We start from the raw sequence: 19,491 nt of genomic DNA, 5'->3' as shown, positions 1-19,491 counted from the left end.
TAAGCCGCCACACTGACCCGGACAGTGACACCAGAGCCTGAGGGTACAGCCTGGTGTCACTGCACACTGCACGGATCAAAGTGTCACTGCTGCAGCGCCAAAAGAACAGGCTTCACACAGCTTTGGCTAGACAATGCCCGACATTGCATCTATATAAATCTAGATGTACAGGTTCATTTATTGCATTTCAACTTTAAATTTGCAGTCAATCTAATTTTGCAAACCACATTGTGAAATCGGTAGAGTGTAAATGTTATAGTTTTACATTGTCCATCAACTTGGCTCGTGCTGTATAAATAGAATGAAATCCATTGGCACGTCTCCTCTGAAAGCCATTCACATTTAGTGGCAGAGCATGCCACTGCCAGCAAATGTTAATATGAGGACTAATTTCTCACTAATCCCATAATCTTCATCTTTTATAAATGAAATGTTATGGCCACAGCATCTCTGCGGCGCTGTATAAGCCGACGGTCACAGAAAGTTAAGGTCAAAACTATCAAGTTTAAATGCAAGGCTCAGTTTACACCATTTTCTAAAACGGCTATTCTTGAGTCATAAAAGACTGCTCTGAAATGACAAAGTCACATCATTGATTCAGGAATGTCTGTTACAGGCAGCTTTAGTTCTTACTGTTACAGCCAGTAAACACTGCTAATGCGTTAACATCCTCACAATCACATTCCTAAATCTGTCAAGGGCAATGAATGAGACAATGTAAGAAATGGCATTTGTTGCATCTTTCGCTCTCGCAGACGCACACACACGCACGCAAACACACACGCACGCACGCAAGCACACACACGCAGGCACGCAAACACACACGCACGCATGCACGCACACACACGCACGCAAACACACACGCATGCACGCAAACACACACGCACGCAAGCACACACACGCACACACAGGCACGCACACACACACACGCACACACACACGCAAACACACACGCACGCAAGCACACGCACACACACACATACACGCACGCAAACACACACGCACGCACACACACGCACGCAAACACACACGCATGCAAGCACACGCACGCACACGCACGCAAACACACACGCACGCAAGCACACGCACGCACACACATGCACGCAAACACACAAGCACGCAAGCACACACGCACACACGCAAGCACACACGCACGCAAACACACATGCACGCAAACACACACGCACGCAAGCACACACGCACGCAAGCACACACGCACGCAAGCACACACACACGCACGCAAACACACACGCATGCACGCAAACACACACGCACGCACGCACGCAAACACACACACGCACACACACGCACACACACACAAACAGATGCCTGTAACAGTGTATGGTGCTGAGAGAGGCGTACCTTGAGCCAACATGCTGAACTCCAGAAACAGAGCGATGTGGTAGAGTTCCATGGCCTCCTCTGTGCGTGTGCTGGCCCCGCGGCTCCCTGACACCAGCGCCTGGACCTCCCCCAGACTCCCTGTGGACGGGCTGCCCCTCAGCACCAGCCCCAGCTCCACCACGTCGGTGTACATGCAGTGCAGGATGACCTGCACGTACTTCCTCGGGATGATGGACTCATCCAGGACAATGCGAGTGGGTGCGTGCAGTGTGCGCTCCGTCATCTCCTCTCCAGTCCGGATACGCCTCTGTAAAAGGTTTCTGAAGAAGGGTGAGCGTGCAGAGAGGATGGCCTTATGGGCCCTCAGGTCCTCCTCAGGGGTTCCGGGGGCCACAGTCCCAACTGAAACTGCTGTGGAGGGGCAGGCCACAGCCCCTCTCTCACCACAGCCCTCTACCATCTCAGAGTCTGAGGAGAAGCTGAGGAGAGCGTCATAGTAGCACATGTGGTCGAACAAGCCCTTCATGTCCGCCTCCAGGGAGTTTGGAGTCCCAAACTCTTCACTGAGCTGCACCAGGACATCCATGTTCTGCAGACGGCTGTCCTCCGCTGCCCCCGCCCCAAACTCCCCTGCGTATAAGTACTGCAGCAGAGCAGAGAACATGGGCACATCTATGCCCGCTGTGTCCACGTCCATGAGCACCTCGGCTCCATAGCCCGGGGCTGATGTCAGTAGGGACTTAAAGAAGGGGCAGCGCATAGCCAGGATGGCCCTGTGTGCTGGGAAGCATGTCCCGTGAAAGATGAGGTCCACGTCTGTGCAGTACTTGTGCTGGTACAGTGCAGCCAGGTCCCTCTGTAGGTTGGGGGCCTCAGCGCGGGCCAGACTGGCCTGAAAGCTCAGCTCCTTGAGTGCCGCAGTGCCCTCGTACTCCTCCACCAGGGCGTTAGTGTCTCGGACGTCCCAACTGGAGAGCAGCTCTCGCATCTGCCGCGCATGATCTGCAGAGCGGCTGGACTTCCTGCGCTTGATAAACCTGCGCTTGAGCGTGGCCAGCCCCAGACTCTTCTTCTTCCTGTCGGCAGGCCGCTCATGGCCGTGCTCCAGGCTGTACAGCTTTGACTCCCAGCCATAGCCCTGCTGAGTGTACGATGATGTTCCTAAAACACAAATGCACCAGTTTAACCTTTAGTCCCATACAACATCTTCAACATGATTTAGAATCTGATGAAAAGTGTTTGGCTGAGGCTCTGTGACCTGCTCTTTCAGGACAAGAACAAAACCATAACCCAGCAACCAAAGTCTTTGGAGTAAGTTCAATGGAAAATTCAAAGCAGACACAATCCTTTCATATCTTTTATATTTGAGCCAAAAACCCGGTACAAGGCCATCTGAAACCCAATTAGCCTTTTACCCGTAGGACGTTGTCTTTGTGTGAACCTGGGCCCACTCACATCTTTGGGAGCAGTCAATTACAGCGAACACTTGTGTTTGGCATGAGACACAGGGCTCAGACGTCAGAGCACGCAGTGCCAAGGAGATCCTCTCTCTGAGCCTGCACTTCTGTGGCATCCATCAGTGTGACCCACATAGTCATCCAATCTAACACATGGTTTGTAGCACAGGCCCGTTCAAGCAGGAGGTCACAGGGATGCAGAGTTTTTATGAGTACTTCTGATGGAAGTACATGTCATGTAAGGGTGATTCGGATTGTTATTCATTTAAAACGTGCGCTGTGGGACTTCTCTGGTGCACAACCTGCTTGTCTCTATGGAGATTAGGGCTGAACGATTTTGGAAAAATATAATGACAAGAATGGCTCATTCTAGACACGTCCAGGACCATTAACATTTGAGAGAAGGCTGAAATATGAACTGCTAAACTAAAATGATCCCATGCATTTTCAGAACATGTCTAACATATGTCTACAGAGATAGCAGGCTTTATAAAAAACATAATAATAGGCTCATGTGTAGTTTGCAAAGAACAATGTGTTAGCCAAATAACAGCAAATCGACTCAAATACATTTGGAGGCCCTAATGGACACGTTACTGCTTTGCCAGGAATGTTCCACCGTACAGCATTAAACATATCTATACAATCTATATCGAGAAATGTATGTGAGGTAGAAAAGCCAAGATCCTGATTCACTTCTTCTTCTCTGCCATGGACATGGACATGACCATGACCTCAAATGTCTGGGGCAATACAGAGAAAGACACTTGCCTATAAAGGTCTGCTGTGGCTGTGAACTCCCCCCGATGCGCGGGGAGCAGGAGTGAGGGTAGCTGGACCCATTGGCACCCATCCTCTCTGCTCTTCATGTGCTGTGCGGGGGTCGCCCCACTGGCCGAGTCATTCTGCTCAGACACTGGTCTCCTCTCTACGGGTCAAGCGCCGACGCTCAGGGGCCCGGGCGCAGCAAGACGGCCCTAAAACATCAAAGCAGACAGGGTTAAAGGGGGACACATAATATGCCTCTCTTTGCTCCATAATGTGTTTATTCTTCATGAACAGTACTGTAGAAATAAAAGTTTGAACTATACATTATGAGACACGGTAACTAGCAGTAAATTTCAAATGCAATATTTTGTTATAATTGTGTTAAATGGCACTGTACAAGAAACATATATTGAAAGGCATTTTTGATTTATTTATTTCTAATAAGACAAAATAAAATAAAATAGAAAATCGCAATTGAAGAAAAAATATAATTTTACATTTTTTGTTATATTTTTTGTCCCATCACTCAGCCCTAAAATAGTAATATTAAAAGGCCATCTTAGCAGGATAGCAAGCTCTTTTGAGCCAAAATATATCAATGCAATGAACAAATGAGAAACATGAAACTCAAAAAAAAGAATGATGCCAGTAGAAGACCCATAAATGTATTACTATTTTACCCTCTTCACTGCAAATATTATGTACAGACAAGTTGACATAATAATTAGTTCTATCCCCAAATCTTCACAATAAAACTTGAAGGAAATAAAAGCTGGGTGCACGGTGGCAAAGGCGGTTAGCGCTCTTGCCTCCCAAGAAGGAGATCATGGGTTTGATTCCCGGACCAGACATCACATGATCTCTCTGGGTGGAGTTTGCATGTTCTCCCCGTGTTACCGTGGGTTCTCTCCGGCTTCCTCCCACCGTCCAAAGACATGTATGTGTTGTGACAAGTTGGCCACTGTCCAGGGTGTACCCCGCCTAAGGCCCGAAGTCACTGGGATAGGCTCCAGTCACCCGCGACCCCGAAAGGGAACAAGCGGTAGAATATGGATGGAAATAAAAGCTGAAATGACAAAAAAAAGAACCACTTCCTGGTAGAAGGTCAAGATAAGATAAGAGAAGCTTGATTTGTACTCAGATTAGGCACAGAAACACAGAACACTACAGAAGGGAATAATAAAAAACAGTCGTAACTGCTCGGCCCGGCAGTTACGACTGCTCAGAAAGATGACATGACTTGATGAATGAAACTATTCAAAGAAAACATGACTTTGCCATTTGTCTCAGGTCGAAGGGGAAATATAATGCAATCTAATTAACGTTTGAAGAGCTGAGAATGTTAATGAGGTTAATTAATTTAGGTTACCACAGCCGTCTGTCGAAACATCACTTCCACTGTGTTGTGACCAAATTAAGTGAAGTAAAAAATAGTTAGTAGTAGATCTTGTATGGTGGTATGTATGGATGGTGACATAAAGAAAGCACTACTATTTTGTGTAAAAAATTGAAAATGACATGCTAGTACCATGACAACTACAAACACTATATATTTCGGTTCAGAAGTCGAATCAATTTGTTGGGAAAAGCGCATGAAGGAACAACATGGGGATTTGTTTAGAGTGACTGTCTCCATCTGAAGAATGCATGTTTAGTCTTGCAGCTATAATCTTCAAGTGCGTGGACTGTGGCCGAGGTCGACGCAGAGTTCCTCTGCTCGGCCCTCAGGAAACACCCGGTGGCAGGGGACGCCAAATCTAAGGCAGATGTACGCCGGCTTTCTCCTGGATCATCTACGGAACCAAAACCGCTCGAACGTCATCGTCGCAACTCTAGTTTCATTGAGAATATGACGCTCGTTATGTTTTAGAACAAGGAACGATTTCGATTGTTTTTGGAGCGTCAAGATAACGATAGTCAGACGATATTATGTCCAACCTGCGTTAAAACATTATTACTTATTAGTTTAGTAGTCCAGGTTTGATTGTAGAGGAAAGCACTGCAATATCACGTTATATCCTCGTTTTTATTTGTAATCAGCTCCTTTTGTAGCATATTTTACTATAATCAATATACTCAATATTCAAATTTTGCATGAATATAGCCTAAATTACATTAGAAAACCCACCTCTAGTTGGAGCTCCAGCATTTTAAACCAAACCATTTAAACAAAGCATAAATCAGTCAATTTGTCAGGTAAAAATTAAATAATGTACTTAAAACATTACCAAAACATCCCTTCCAAGTGATACAAGATTAGCTTTCAACTAAAAATATACTTTCTTTTCATGTTGTTAAAAGCTAATGTAGCTCGGAGCTTGTTCTTGTGGTGAAATAATGACTGAAATCGATGTTAGGTTTGTGTAACACTTCTTCTGTGACACAGTCGAGAGCGTCATTGTGACAAAAGACAACTCTACACCCAGTCTTTTTTCTAGGGCACAGGTGAAATTAAAGTAGGACAGCGATAATGGCACAACATGCGGCCATTTTGAAAAGAGCCGTTTGGATTCAGGCGATGCGAGGTGAGGCGTGTGACATGGTGTACGCCGCCAATCTGACACCGCCGAACAAGCTCATGAATGATTGAGTTTACATGGCGGCTTAGACAAAGAAATACAGATGGAAAATTAAATGTTGGATGAGGTGTCGGGCAGAAGCAGCCTTGACAATATCATCCCCCTTCAGCCGGTTCTGGCCAGCAATAACAGCAGGGCTCCCAACCAGTGGCTTTTGTGGTCCATTTTTCATACGCTTTTGACAGGATTTCCAGGAAAACAATTACTTTTTTTTTTAAATATATATTGCTCTTATATTGACCACAATACAAAAACAGGCAGGACGGTAGCAGTGGTTTCCTGTCCCACCGCCTCACAGCAAGAAGGTGCTCGGTTTCATTCCCAGAACACGTCGTTTGCATGTTCTCTCTGTGTATGTGTGGCTTTTCTTTGGGTGCTCCCAAATCAAGCCAAACGATAAAGATCATTCTTCACAGGCTAACTTATGTAGGTTTGCTCAACCCTATATTTAGATTATACAATGTCTATAATTACACTAATATTTATAATACATTTAATAGTTTTGCAATTGTCAGAAAATACACACACAAAAACACATTGTTCAGGCCATAACTGCAACAGTATTTACTCATTTATAATCACTGTAAGCTGTAGGGAAATGTATCCTCTACATTGGCTGGGTGATATTAATAAATAACACTTTTTTTAGCATCTCAATAAGAATATTTTCTGAATCCAACAAGGAATGTGTTCAAACGTATCTTTAAAATGCATTCGTTGAGGTTTACGGTAATTATCAGACAAATGTGAAAGGTCTGTAAAATCATATTACCCATTTGTAGAATTTTTACTATTTTACTATACTATTAGAAATATTCAAAACAACAATCATTATATATTATCAAAATGTTGATATATTGCCCATCTCTAATTTGACCCATGCAAGTTGAGGGGTAAATTACTTTTTCATGACCTAGAATGACCTTTTCTGAACGTGTGCGATCTACAATCAAACCAGTGGCTACAAAAAACATTACACTGCAAGAAAGGAGGCAGGACAATGGGTGGAGATGGAGGTCTGTTTTATCTCCGCCTGCTCCTTCTCCTCGCCTAACGTGCTGTGTAATAAATCACTGTGCCTGCCCCTGTGGAGCCTGACAACTGCACAGCGTCCCCAGGGTTTGAGTGGAGAACCGCAGCCTCGCCCAAAAGTCACAGCCGAGCTCCAGTCTTCAGAGTCGCATCTCAGCCACGCCGGGCTCCGGTCTTCAGAGTGGCCACGCCGGGCTCCGGTCTTCAGAGTGGCCACGCCGGGCTCCGGTCTTCAGAGTGGCCACGCCGGGCTCCGGTCTTCAGAGTGGCCACGCCGGGCTCCAGTCTTCAGAGTGGCCACGCCGGGCTCCAGTCTTCAGTCAGAACGCTGGGATGATCTTTATTTCATTAGGCGCCTTTGAATGAGTCATGTCTTCACAGGGAACGCACTGGGACCAAATTAGAAGTTGGGTTTGAGTCTGGAGCGGCAGAAGGAGCCCCTGAGACAGAGCGCAGTGTTGTTTACAAAAAGAGGGAGGCGGGGTTTGTCCCAGCAGCAGAGGAAACACAACCTATTGAGCAATGCATTTTAGCATGTGATCCTGTTGTGTTGAATATTGACTGAATATTGCTGTGAAAAACCATCTAATCAATATTGAATTAAGAAGGGTGCTAGAATTAGTAAAAATAATTCTAACATTTGCTCAGATTATGCATTTTATAATAAATGGACCATGTGCCCTTGGTTATTGGTGTTAATGCAAAAATGTTGAATGTGATTTAGAAGTTGTTAATATAATGAACTACTTCCCCACAGATTTATTGAGATTATGAGGAAGAACCGATAATTTTACTTACTTCATGTACTTTACATTTACTACTTTACATTTTTTCCAAAGTGTGTCCTGCAGTGTCTAACATTTAAAAAGACGGTTACACAAAAAACAAAAGAAGCTCATCTGTTATTGACGCTCCAGAACAAGCTCTGTGGAATATATTCTTATTTTTGTAAAAATCCAACTTTTCTGAAGACTCAGAATGTGCACCACCTGCAGAGTGACAGCTTTCCTAAGAAAAATACAAGGCTAATTGTAGAAAAAATATCCTTTAGGGTGTGACAGTTACATGATTATTTAAGTAACACTGGAGGTACATATTAGGTCATATATGTATGGCGTTTTTTGTGAATGTGCGGTGTTTGACAGTTGATGTCACCCCATTGCACATAGTCACACCCAAAATGGAGTAATGTTTATGAAAAACCCTTCCATATAAGCTTGTGGTAGTTTTTTGCATTTAGCTTCAAAAAGTACCCACTAAAGATATCTGTATTTGTATCCTTATTTGATCCAGTTATATTTGACATTTTTCTCAGGCAGAAATAAAATAGTTTCAGTCTCATTTACACTTTCACAGAGTTATCTGCACCACACTTTCTCGCACACTTTCAACAGCTTCCTCAAGGTCTTATTACGATTATACTTTATTTTTGTCATGAGCTTTTATTATTATGTTGTTTTTGAGCTACTGCGTCCAAGAAATTTCCCTTGTGAAGCAATAAAGTTAGATCAATAAAGTCTAAATGCATCTTGGAAAGTATTTTAAGCCCTCAGTGTTAAGTTATATTACATGCATGAACCACAAAGACACATTTATAGACCAATCTATAATTCCGCTTATTTCCAGTCTAGCCTTCCCAATTAGTGGCAAAATGTGGGCAAAATACTTCTGACAGTACCACCAGCAACGATGACAAAACCCCGCCGCCACGCTGAACTGAAACTTGAGCAGCTGTGGATAATCCTAAAAGCATCATTTGGGGCCCGCGTTTCCTCAGAACCGACTCGCTCGGCTGGATCAGACACATCCCCGATCGCGGGTGCGCCCGGGCGACACTCTTTCAGCATTTCCGCTCAGACCGGGCTCCGTGGAGAGGGGGGGGGGCTGGACTGTGCTTTTCTAATGAGAGGTGACAGCATGCACTCACGGCCCCCGCCTCGCCTCCCCTTTCGCCCCCCTTTCGCCCAAACACACAGCCTTTTTAAACAGCTCACCTTACCGCACTTATCTTAATGGCTCCATTCAAACAAGCCACTTGCCAAAAGGGGTGCTGAGATAAAAGTGTGGTGTTAAAACCCGCAGAACATGGCCACAAAAAATAAGGAAAATGTTTGCCAAAGGAACATGCCATTGCGTTATTTATTTAGGCAGCAGCCGGGGCACGCAATCAATCTTTTAGAGGGGTTTTCTCATCAAGGCGAGAAAAGAATCTTTACGAGTCACAGGCAAAAAGGTAATGGAATAAAATAAGTAATTGGCCTTATCTGGCGTTGTAAAAATGTTGGTCTTTTTAATAGGTTCAAGGGTGAATGCTCAATCTAAAAATGCTTCAACAGCAACTTCAGACTAGAAAGAATTCATTGAAAATACCTTTCTGAGGACAAATACCAAAATGTCTGTTTTTTAATACTTTTTAAAATGTATTGTAGTCCAACAATTCCATCACATGGCTTTAGAGAAAAAAGGGTTACCGGTAATATTATATAAGGGAATATTTTCTTTTCTTTTTTTCTTAGTGTTCAGAATTTTTGTTTTTCTAAATGAAAAAAACGTAAAAAAAATGAAAGCAAGAAAGACAAGACCAGAAAGAACAGTTTTCAAAATGAGGAAGGTGAGGCATCCACAGAAAAGAAAGTTAAAAGGCCATTTTAAATTTCCCAGTTGAGTCCAAATGTGATTTTTTTTGTCAGTTGTCTTTCCAGTCGTGAATCATCGGCGCAATTTGTGTCATCCATTTTTTTGCCAGCTGCCAGAAGTATGTTCTAAAGGTATCCATTTACTGTGTCCACGGCAGGAGTGTTGGTGTCCAAATACATAGTTCTGAGATTGAGTGTCAAAAACGGTCCCAGATCACATGATAACAGTGGCCCTCCTGGCAACACAACCTCTCCAACATTCAGCATTTCCGTGTGAATAATGAGCGCTTTGACGTGATGAAGAAACGGGTCACATTCTTCCAACAGAATTCTTTCCAGACACGTGACTTTGTTGTTCTCCATTGTGAACTTGAAATCGAAACTACAAATGTTACATAACAGTACCACAACAGTAACAAAAAACACATGACCTTTCCCGAGTATCAAAATGCTATTTTGTTTTTTTGCTAACTGTGAGAAGAACGCCACATTGTAAGGGTGTCATGATTGTTGAATCGAGCATGAAAAAAGTATTGTTGCATCACCACCCATTCTCAGCATTCGATGTGACAAAGCTTATAAAAGGTACTGGGAAGTATAAATATATAACATTTTGAGGTTCAAAATGTGACAAAAGTGCAGAAATATCACTTTATAATTCAACAGCTTTAGTTATGGACAATATACACGATACAAAGAAGGGCAATACATCAAAAAATGTATGCTATTGAATATTGAGTATCGTCTATATTGTAAACAATAAAAAATTACCTCAAAAAAATGATATAAAAGAACAACAATTGCGATATTATCAATTTATCAATATATACAAAGTACTTTAAATATTACATTCCAATACAGTCGAAAAGTCTCCCATTTATTTATATATACAAAAAAATAATCTCTGAATGATAAACGTGTCCCTACAAAGCAGCCTGAGCCGTAACCTCGCAGCCTCTTCTGCCTGACATGAAGACATAATAAAAGTGCATGTTGGCAGTCTGCACATTAGCACGTCTTGACCGGGGGATTAAGTGCGAATGCCTGGACCATATGGCAAACAGAGCGGCCCCTCCACACCTCCACACAGCAGACAGACAGGGGCTCATCTGAATGCAGGACCTGCTCCAGAGCGCCACACCTGACGGACACTGCTGCTGCTGCTGCTGCTGCTCCTGACACCGGCACAGGGCCAGGTGCTGATGGCAGGACAGACCAGCTCTCCATTCCCATTACGGTGCAGGAGACGGAGAGGTTTATTCAGGACATGGGACACTTTTACACCGAGCCCTTCCCTGACACTGAGTGGTGGAGCTCTGACTGGTACTGGAAGTTTTAAAGCGGATTTCAAAATGGCTGATTTGGGGGAGAATGCAAAAAGTATTACAAAGTTGCTAAAGAAAAGTTGAGTCAATTCAAATGTTGCAGAAACCTCAACGAAGACTTCGACAAGTGTGTTTCAATAGTCAAAAACAGCTGATTAATACTTACTAACAAGATAGAGAGGGTAAAAACGGTAAGTGTGGCGATGGTATGGATTTATTCAGCCAGAAACAATCTTTATTGTTTAGTTTTATCAAAGCATGTCATTGGCTGCTGTGATTGGCTTAAAACTCAGCTGAGAGTCCCTCCTCCTCCCAAATGATGTCAGGCCAGCTCCATGTAATCGACATACTGTAATTGCGTAATTTCCTCTTGAATGCAGCTCCATGCTCAACCCACACGTCCTATTGGTCAGCCTCAGCAATGCCCTGAGTGAGCGACAGGTGCATTTACTCAACTGCAGCCAAGTGAGAACTTCAGTTAGCCCTTTAAGGCCATGTAAAGATACTCCGTTTACAGAAATCATTGAACAGGAACATGTATTTACCAAAAAAGACCTCTCCCAACACTTTGCAGGTTTATTTATGAGTCCATCATAACGGCTTCTGTTTTTATTACTACTCAAGGTTATATGGAGTCTAATTGAAAATGCAGCAAATAAACACTAGAGCGTTATGACAACAGTTTTAAAGATGTGCTCAGCTCTGCAGTGATAACTCTAAATAGCCCACTAAATGACTGAGACTAATAAAAATGATTTTATAAGAAATTGTAAGCATAAATGAAGGCCTATGGCTAAAGCAATAAAAATAATAATAATAAACTCCCATAGGTCCTGAGGAAAGGAGAAGTTAGGCTAAAATATGACAAACTGTTTCCAAATGTGCAATAGAGATGCATGCAAGCCAAAACAATATTAGAAATCAAACAAAAGAGCCCTGGAAGCTCCACATAAGCTGCTGGGCCACTACTGGTAAATACATTTACCCCACTAAAGTGTCAGAATGCTTTTGAGTGAAAGCTCATAAAATCTCCAATGGTATAACACAGGGCCGGTTCTAGCCCAGAGCTTGGGTGAGCTGAAAACTTAGGTGGGCAATCGTGTACGTCAATACCAGGTCTTGTTTGCCCCCATTTATTACACACAAAGTAAATATGTGACTATCTTTGGCCCTCCGGGCCCCCTCCGATGAGCGCTCCCATCAATGACTGAATTGAGTCATATTTTCTGTGTGTGCAACAGAGAGGAGTCCTGCACCAACCATCAGAGTGAGAAAGTTAAAAAGAGAGAGATTAAAACAGTTGTGTGCGAGACTCCACCATGCACCAACGTGTACGGGACATACCAGCTTTTACTCACTCTGATGAGGTGGGAGTGTTTTTAAATTGCGTGGAAGACAGTCTGCAGCCATTGCCCCGGTACAACATTTGGTCAACTTACAAACTTTATGGAGTTCAGTAAAGTTACAATCATGATTTCTATTACGGCTGCTTGCTATAATTATGATATGTGATAAGGCAAGAAGAAAATCTGACATTTTTTCAACATATTTCCGATGGATTCTGTCAGATGGAGGTTTTATTGTGCTGTATGTAGTTTAAAATGCCAATATTGATACTTTTGCCATATATTGTGAAGCCTTAATTTCAATCCATCTTCTTCCGCTCATCCGGGGCCGGGTCGCGGGGTCAGCAGTCTAAACAGGGACTCCCAGATTTCCCTCTCCTCAGACACTTCCTCCAACTCCTCCGGGGGATACCGAGGCGTTCCCAGGCCAGCCGAGAGACAGTCTCTCAGGAGGCATCCGGAACAGATGCCTGAGCCACCTCAGCTGGAGGAGCAGCGGCTCTATTCCGAAATCCTCCCGTGTGACTGAGCTCCTCACCCCATCTCTAGGGGAGCACCCAGCCACCCGGCAGAGGAAACTCATTTCGACCGCTGTGATCTTGTCCTTTCGGTCAGTACCCAGAGCTCACCAACAGATTGACCGATAAATCGAGAGCTTTGCCGTTCGACTGAGCACAACAGTCCGATCCAGTGACCACATCACTGCAGACGCTGCACCGACCCAACGGTCAGAGACTTAAGGTCCTCAGGGCAGATCTCATCCACCCCAGAGCTCTTCCACTGAGGAGTTTGCCAATAGGGATGTCAAGATATTAATATTAATTACATCCTTAATTATCATTATTTGGATCAAAATATAATTGTGCAGACTAAAACAATTATAATTGTGACATTTTTAGAAGAAAAAATGTGCTGGTCTTTTTCAGGAAAATTAAAATAAATGTGACAAATTTAGAAGCAAAATTAAGTCCTTTCCTGTCAAGAAAATAAACCTAAATGTACGGCTTTTTTATCTTGCCGTTTATGTCAAATTGATCATTCAGAACATTTGATTTCATAAAGCAGGTCACATATTGAGGAGCGAAAATGTGTTCAGCAAACAATGATGTTAATAATCGCGAATAAAGACATCTCCATTTGCTAAAAACCTCAGTGACTTCAGCTTGGGTGATAGACAAGTCCGCCTCAGAGTCCTCAGTCTCTACTTCCTCTTAGGAAGACGTAACAGCGGGATTGAGGTCCTCAAAGTATTCCTTCTACTGTCCGAGCACATCCCCAGTCGAGGTCAACAGCTCTTCACATAAACAGTGTTGGTGAACACAGTTAGTTTATTTGAGGCCTTTCAGTCCTTCTCCATGACCTCCCCAAACTCCTCCCAGCCCCAGGTTAGGGTTAGACAGCAGAGTGTTCACTTACGGTGTGGGCTATATTGGGATAAAATCATCTAAATGACAAATAATTTAAATTCAAAGCCTTTTGGGAAAGCATTACAAAACAAATGCTCACTATGACCTCTACAAAATGGGGTCATCGGTCTACTCAAAACAATGTAGAGCAAAAAGAACAAGCAGCGCCAGCATCGAACAGCTGGTCGTCATAACAATATTTCCATCCTTTCCAATAGCTCATTTATGTTTGGTTTAAATGACAAAAACTGATATTTGGCATCAACACAGACTGCACAGAGACATTACCTTCCTCAACACTGCATTTTAACAACCGGTGGATTAGCCCAACAGTCCAAACGATTACACCTCCAGAGGGGAAAGAAGCTACACGCTGATGAGTCATGGCGGGCAGAGTCATGGCGGGCAGAGTCATGGCGGGCAGAGTCATGGCGGGCAGAGTCATGGCGGGCAGAGTCATGGTGGGCCGCCTCTGGTTAAGCCTCGTGTCAACCAACAATAATATGAACTGGATGTGGACTTGCGTTTCTGGCATTTGAGTGAGACCGTCAGCAAGTTCTGGGTCTTTTGCAGTGCAAGCAAGAACGACAGACATGATTATTGCCTGTGAAATATGACAAGTCAATGTGGGTTCAATGCACTTTATGACCCCCATTTGCCTCCTCAGTGAAAAGATGTGCTACACGTGCAGAGCCTGACCGTGGGGCAGGGACAAAAAGCTCGCAATTACCGATCAATACTTTTCACCACACACAGCAATAGTTCATTAATCAAGGCTAATTTAGTCTGAAAAAGGAAAATCATTAATAAAAATCTACCTTTTTCATTAGGAGGACTGTGGAGTTACTGCAATAGTTTTAGATACTTTTTGACACAATGATTTCAGGTGGTGAAACTAAAAAAAGCTGAATAATTGACAAACCAAGATTAAATCAAGGCTTAGAAAAAAAACGCTGTAATATTTTATAAAATCATGCTTTACACAAAATGTTAAGAATTCTAAAATGTATGTTGTGATTTGATATGTCGGTCAGAATATACAAGGGTTTTAGTAAATCAATCCAAGGCTCAAACATAATAATTCTAGCTGAACCTTTTCTATCCTTCGACAGTGAACTTTGACAACCCTTTTCTAAACATTTCCAAACCAAATCGTCAAATTCCTACATTACAATTACAAACAAAGCTGTGGAAAAAATACCTTATCATGCAAAGTGAATAATAACAATATAGTATTTAGAGGAAAATACCAGCGAGTTATGATTCTGCACTGCAAGGACGACTGAAAAACACAAGTATTTCCTCATGTCATGCAATCCAACATGGGAATACTTTGCAACCACAATTACTTCAGTAAATGCAAGATTGACAATCCAAACATGCTTCATCAGTCTATGGTTGCAGACTGAGCGGCTGCTGAGGACACAATATGCTTATTTTAGGTCCTGTCAGAGTTCCTCGCTGCTTCTCCGTCCAAACAGGCAACGGTAAACACTATGTCAGGCTAAAGTCCACCTCGTGCACTCGGCTCTGTGGCAAGTACTTACAAGCATAGCACTTTTCAAGCCACTCAAGAGATTTCTGAAGTCAAATAATTACATGTCAATGGCTGGTCCCCGGGGCCCTGACACATGTGCTCAGCCTTGTAAAATGATGTTTAAACGCAGTCCAAAACAAATGCGAACACACGTTTGAGGTGCACATTAGGATTATTAGCGGATTACTATAGTTTGCTGAGGGCTCCAAGTATTTCGTCTGGTTTGGCTTATAAAAGCATTTAAGAGTAAAGCAAACATGTAGAGCTGTAGAGGAGCAAAAAACATCTAGTTAACCGCATTTTCACAACTGAGAAAGCAGATGAAACTGTCCAGCCACTGCAAAACTCTTACTTCATGTTTCCTTCTTCCTGCTGTGGTCCTAAGATGCCAGTAAAATAGTATGTCAACTATTACTTTTTTTAGAGCTTTTGGGCTGTGACAAGTTAATCAATTATGTAAATAATCTTCAACTAACTTAGTCATGAGATAATCGTTAACTGGTCTAAACATGGGTTAAAAAACATGCCACGAGCTGAGAAAAGACGTTTTACGACTCAAATTGAGCCACAATTGCATGAAAATTATGCGGAAAATGTGTGTATTTGATGAAAAGACCAGGATCCACAAACGCCTTCACATCACGAGTTAATCAGGGTCAAATTCAGTAAAAAAAAAAAATATCATCACAAAGCTTTTACGTTTTAACCAACTAACAGATTAATCAGGAGACTAATCGATCAGCAAAATGATCGTTAGTTGCAGGCCTACAACGATAAAAAAGAAAATCGATTAGTGGACTGTTATTTACTTATCATTTCTATTTGTTCAATGAGAAATTAAATAAAAGGTTAAAATTTGGTGGCTGAAGGACTTGCAGATTGAAAATATTTACAAATGAAGCGATTTCTTGATACAAATCTAAAACATTTCCTTCTTTTTGATTTATTAATGCCGTTGTTTTTACCAAAGGTCAATTGGCATCGAACAAACGATTACGACCATCAAAACAACAGTCAATGAATCACAATTCTTCCGATTAATCGTTCCAGCCCTTGACTCCATCACCGATTAATCGAAATGACTAAACACTGACAACCGCCCAACAAATATGACGATAAAAAAACTGTGTGCTTGTCAATACAAACAAATATCATGGAATCGATTTAAAAATACAAGTTTATCACACAATTCGCAGCTTGTAATGTCAAATGTGGAAAAGCCGCGTGATCAAATGATGTACATTCACTGCAACGTGTATACATAACACATCTGCATGCTTTTATGAATGTGCTTAAGCAAAAATAACTACAAAATAACTACAAAATAACCCACTTGCGCCTACAAGAAGTGCCAGAATAACGGGTTACAACGTTCCACACACAAGACACAACATCTCTTTGACAGAAGCAATAACCAGCAACATGTAGGACAACACAGAGGACAAAGTTGGAGAGAAATGTGTCGTTACAAATGAAAAGACGCGTTGCCCTTCACATAAATGATGCAGGTTATTTCAGTGTATTACATTTCATTGGCGCAAGGAGTTGCTTTGTTAGCATAAGGTTAAAACGGGGCTATTGCTGCGCGTAAAGGGGCTACCACTGGTCACTACCACTGGTCAAACGGCAAGCTTCAGTTCAAAGTGCTTTGGAGAACGAAATGTCTGATGGATGGAGTGAAATATGAACTTTAGAGGACAGATGTAGTGAGAACCTAGCAAGGGGGGAAACCTAAGTCAGCGCAGCCCAGTAATTAGTAGCATATCCAACGAGGCTAACGCTATCTGCGCGCTGTCGCCACTTTACGCCTGGGAAAAGAGCCGTGGAAAAGCGACACAACTGCGGGGGAAACATTTACTGGCCGGTCAGACATTTACCAGAGAGAGGAGAGCTCCATGTGCGGGATTTGTCCTCGGATCGGCTCGCACTTTGCCAATACTCCGACCCAACTTGTCCCTGGCAAGAGAAAAAATGCAGCTCAACACCTTCTTTTTCCAACTCTCCTCATTACGCACGGCTCGACGTCAAGCTCCGCGTTTTAGTCCTCAATACGCCGCGGTTCATAGTTCCGACGACTTTGGAGGGAACTTGTCGCGTTTACGTCGATTCCGAACTAAAAACAAAGCCGTTTTGTGCGGGTTTGTGCTCGGTGTTTCTCCATAGTAGCACGACGCCTTGTTGGGTGGTTGTTTTGGCCTATTCCAGCGTTGACACTGTGGCACGCGCGCTTCCGCACAGGAGCTTTCACAATAAAAGCGCGGACGTTTGCAGACTATCAAACGCTTTCATTTTCACTTGAAACACATAATCATGATATCATAAAACTCATAAATATCGCTTTGCACGTGGTATGGCTATTCGTATTAAAATTCAGCCTTACATCAGTGTTATGAGACTATTATCCTCACTGAATAAGTTTATAATTGAATTTAAAAAATGTAATTGCTTTTTTTTTTGGGGGGGGGGGGGGGGAATCACGTGCCTCTATTAATTAAGATTAAACATGAATTCAAGTTATTTATATATATTTATAATTGTACAACAAGCAAAAAGTATATTTTTCATGTATATGGTTTGGCTTGGTTTAGACTATTTGAGCCAAAATTAGGGGTGCAATGATTTACTGACTAATCGTGAGTGACTAGTCGAACTAAAATTAATTGTGATCATTCTAATTCTCTAAAACACACAAAAAGCCATTTTACAGCTGCATTATTAAATCAATATGTCAAAACCTATAAACCTTTTTTTGTTATTTGTTATTTATGAATATTATCTATCTAGAAGCCTCCAGTAACCATATTTCAACCTTTGTTTGGCAGGTAATTAATTCTAAAAGTGTCAATGTACAATAGAAATAATAATTTGACTAGACGACTCAAAAAAATTATCACTGATTGGTCGACTTCTAAAAGAATCGTTAGTGACAGCCCAACTCACAACAATGACTTTATTATTTGCTGTTTTGGTTACTGTCATGATGGTGTAGTGGTTAGATCGGACAAATAAAATCCAAATACCTTATGGCATTGATCTCCTGTCATTTGTAAAACAGCCAGTTTATTTTGAAAGCCAGAGCACTATTTCCTTTGCGTCCGCGAACTTGACGGATCGTTTGATGAGGCCATAAAGGACCAAAGCAAAAGTTGAGCATAAGGAGTTTACGCGCGCCCCCTGCTGGCATGTTTCAGACAGTACATCAAACACTGCACACATTGCACGAGCTAATAAACGCAAATGAAGGCGTTTCCAAGAAGAAAAGTTCACCTTTTTATTCAGTCAATACAACAATCCACAGTCAGGTTGCTACATAAAGCTTTAAAACTTACTATATATACTATAAAACTACTATTTCTCTAAGTCTAGGCCAACAAATAGGCAAGTTAGACTGTACTTTAGGAAAGTTGTTTGAAGTATTTAGTCTAAATGTATGTTTTCTATACAAAATGCCACAATAATTAACAATATAAATCAGAATATTATATATTTTTTGAATCTGAACAGGTGCTCAGAATGTTGTATAAAACAATCATCTGAAATATATTTAACGTGCATTAAAAAGGACACATTGCATCAAATCAATTTGAACAAACGTTTGACCATTGTGTAACGGTGTTTCCTTATCATTAGTTTTCATAAAGTTCTTTTTTCCCCCTGCATATTTTGAGTAATTCTGTATTGTGTGCTCACAAAATTCCTGTTTTCACCTACCCCCTATCCCCACACACATCCTTGTACTTTGAAGACTTTGATTGACACATGTGACACATGGAGGGTTCTAAAATGTCCCGTAGATACTTTTCAAAAATAAAAATGACAACCTGCTGCTTGTTATAGTGTAATGTCACTCCTAAAGAAGAGCAGTCTTGATGCCGCAGTACTGAGTCATTACCGGCCCATCTCTAATCTGCCATTTTGGGGCAAAGTCCTTGAAAAGGTTGTTTACCAACAGCTCACAGATTTCCTCTTAATAAACAACTCATTTGATGTTTTTCAGTCAGGTTTTAGACCTCATCACAGCACTGAGACTGCTCTTGTCAAGGTGACAAATGACATCCGCC

At 42.2% G+C, this 19,491-nt stretch overlaps 1 protein-coding gene across 2 annotated transcripts in view; it reads right to left on the bottom strand.

Moving 5' to 3' along the window:
* btbd7 (BTB (POZ) domain containing 7) overlaps window positions 1-17,640 on the bottom strand; it is a 32,284-nt gene extending 14,644 nt beyond the window's left edge. Inside the window, exons 1-3 of one of the 2 annotated variants that reach the window (XM_072458199.1) lie at window positions 17,308-17,640; window positions 3,573-3,778; window positions 1,363-2,505 (exon numbers count right to left, since the gene is read on the bottom strand). In XM_072458199.1, coding sequence (XP_072314300.1) covers window positions 1,363-2,505; window positions 3,573-3,654 — 1,225 coding nt within the window. In that variant the 5' untranslated portion in view covers window positions 3,655-3,778; window positions 17,308-17,640. Of the gene's footprint in view, window positions 1-1,362; window positions 2,506-3,572; window positions 3,779-17,307 lie in introns of those variants that run through there. The other variant, XM_072458198.1, reaches the window with a different exon arrangement.
* Window positions 17,641-19,491: the final 1,851 nt, after the last annotated feature.

The sequence above is a fragment of the Eucyclogobius newberryi genome, unplaced genomic scaffold (assembly GCF_026437365.1).
Source record: "Eucyclogobius newberryi isolate DKJ021-1_F unplaced genomic scaffold, fEucNew1.0.hap1 SCAF_21, whole genome shotgun sequence".
Taxonomy (NCBI): Eukaryota; Metazoa; Chordata; class Actinopteri; order Gobiiformes; family Gobiidae; genus Eucyclogobius; species Eucyclogobius newberryi.
This window is presented reverse-complemented; position numbering and strand designations above follow the sequence as displayed.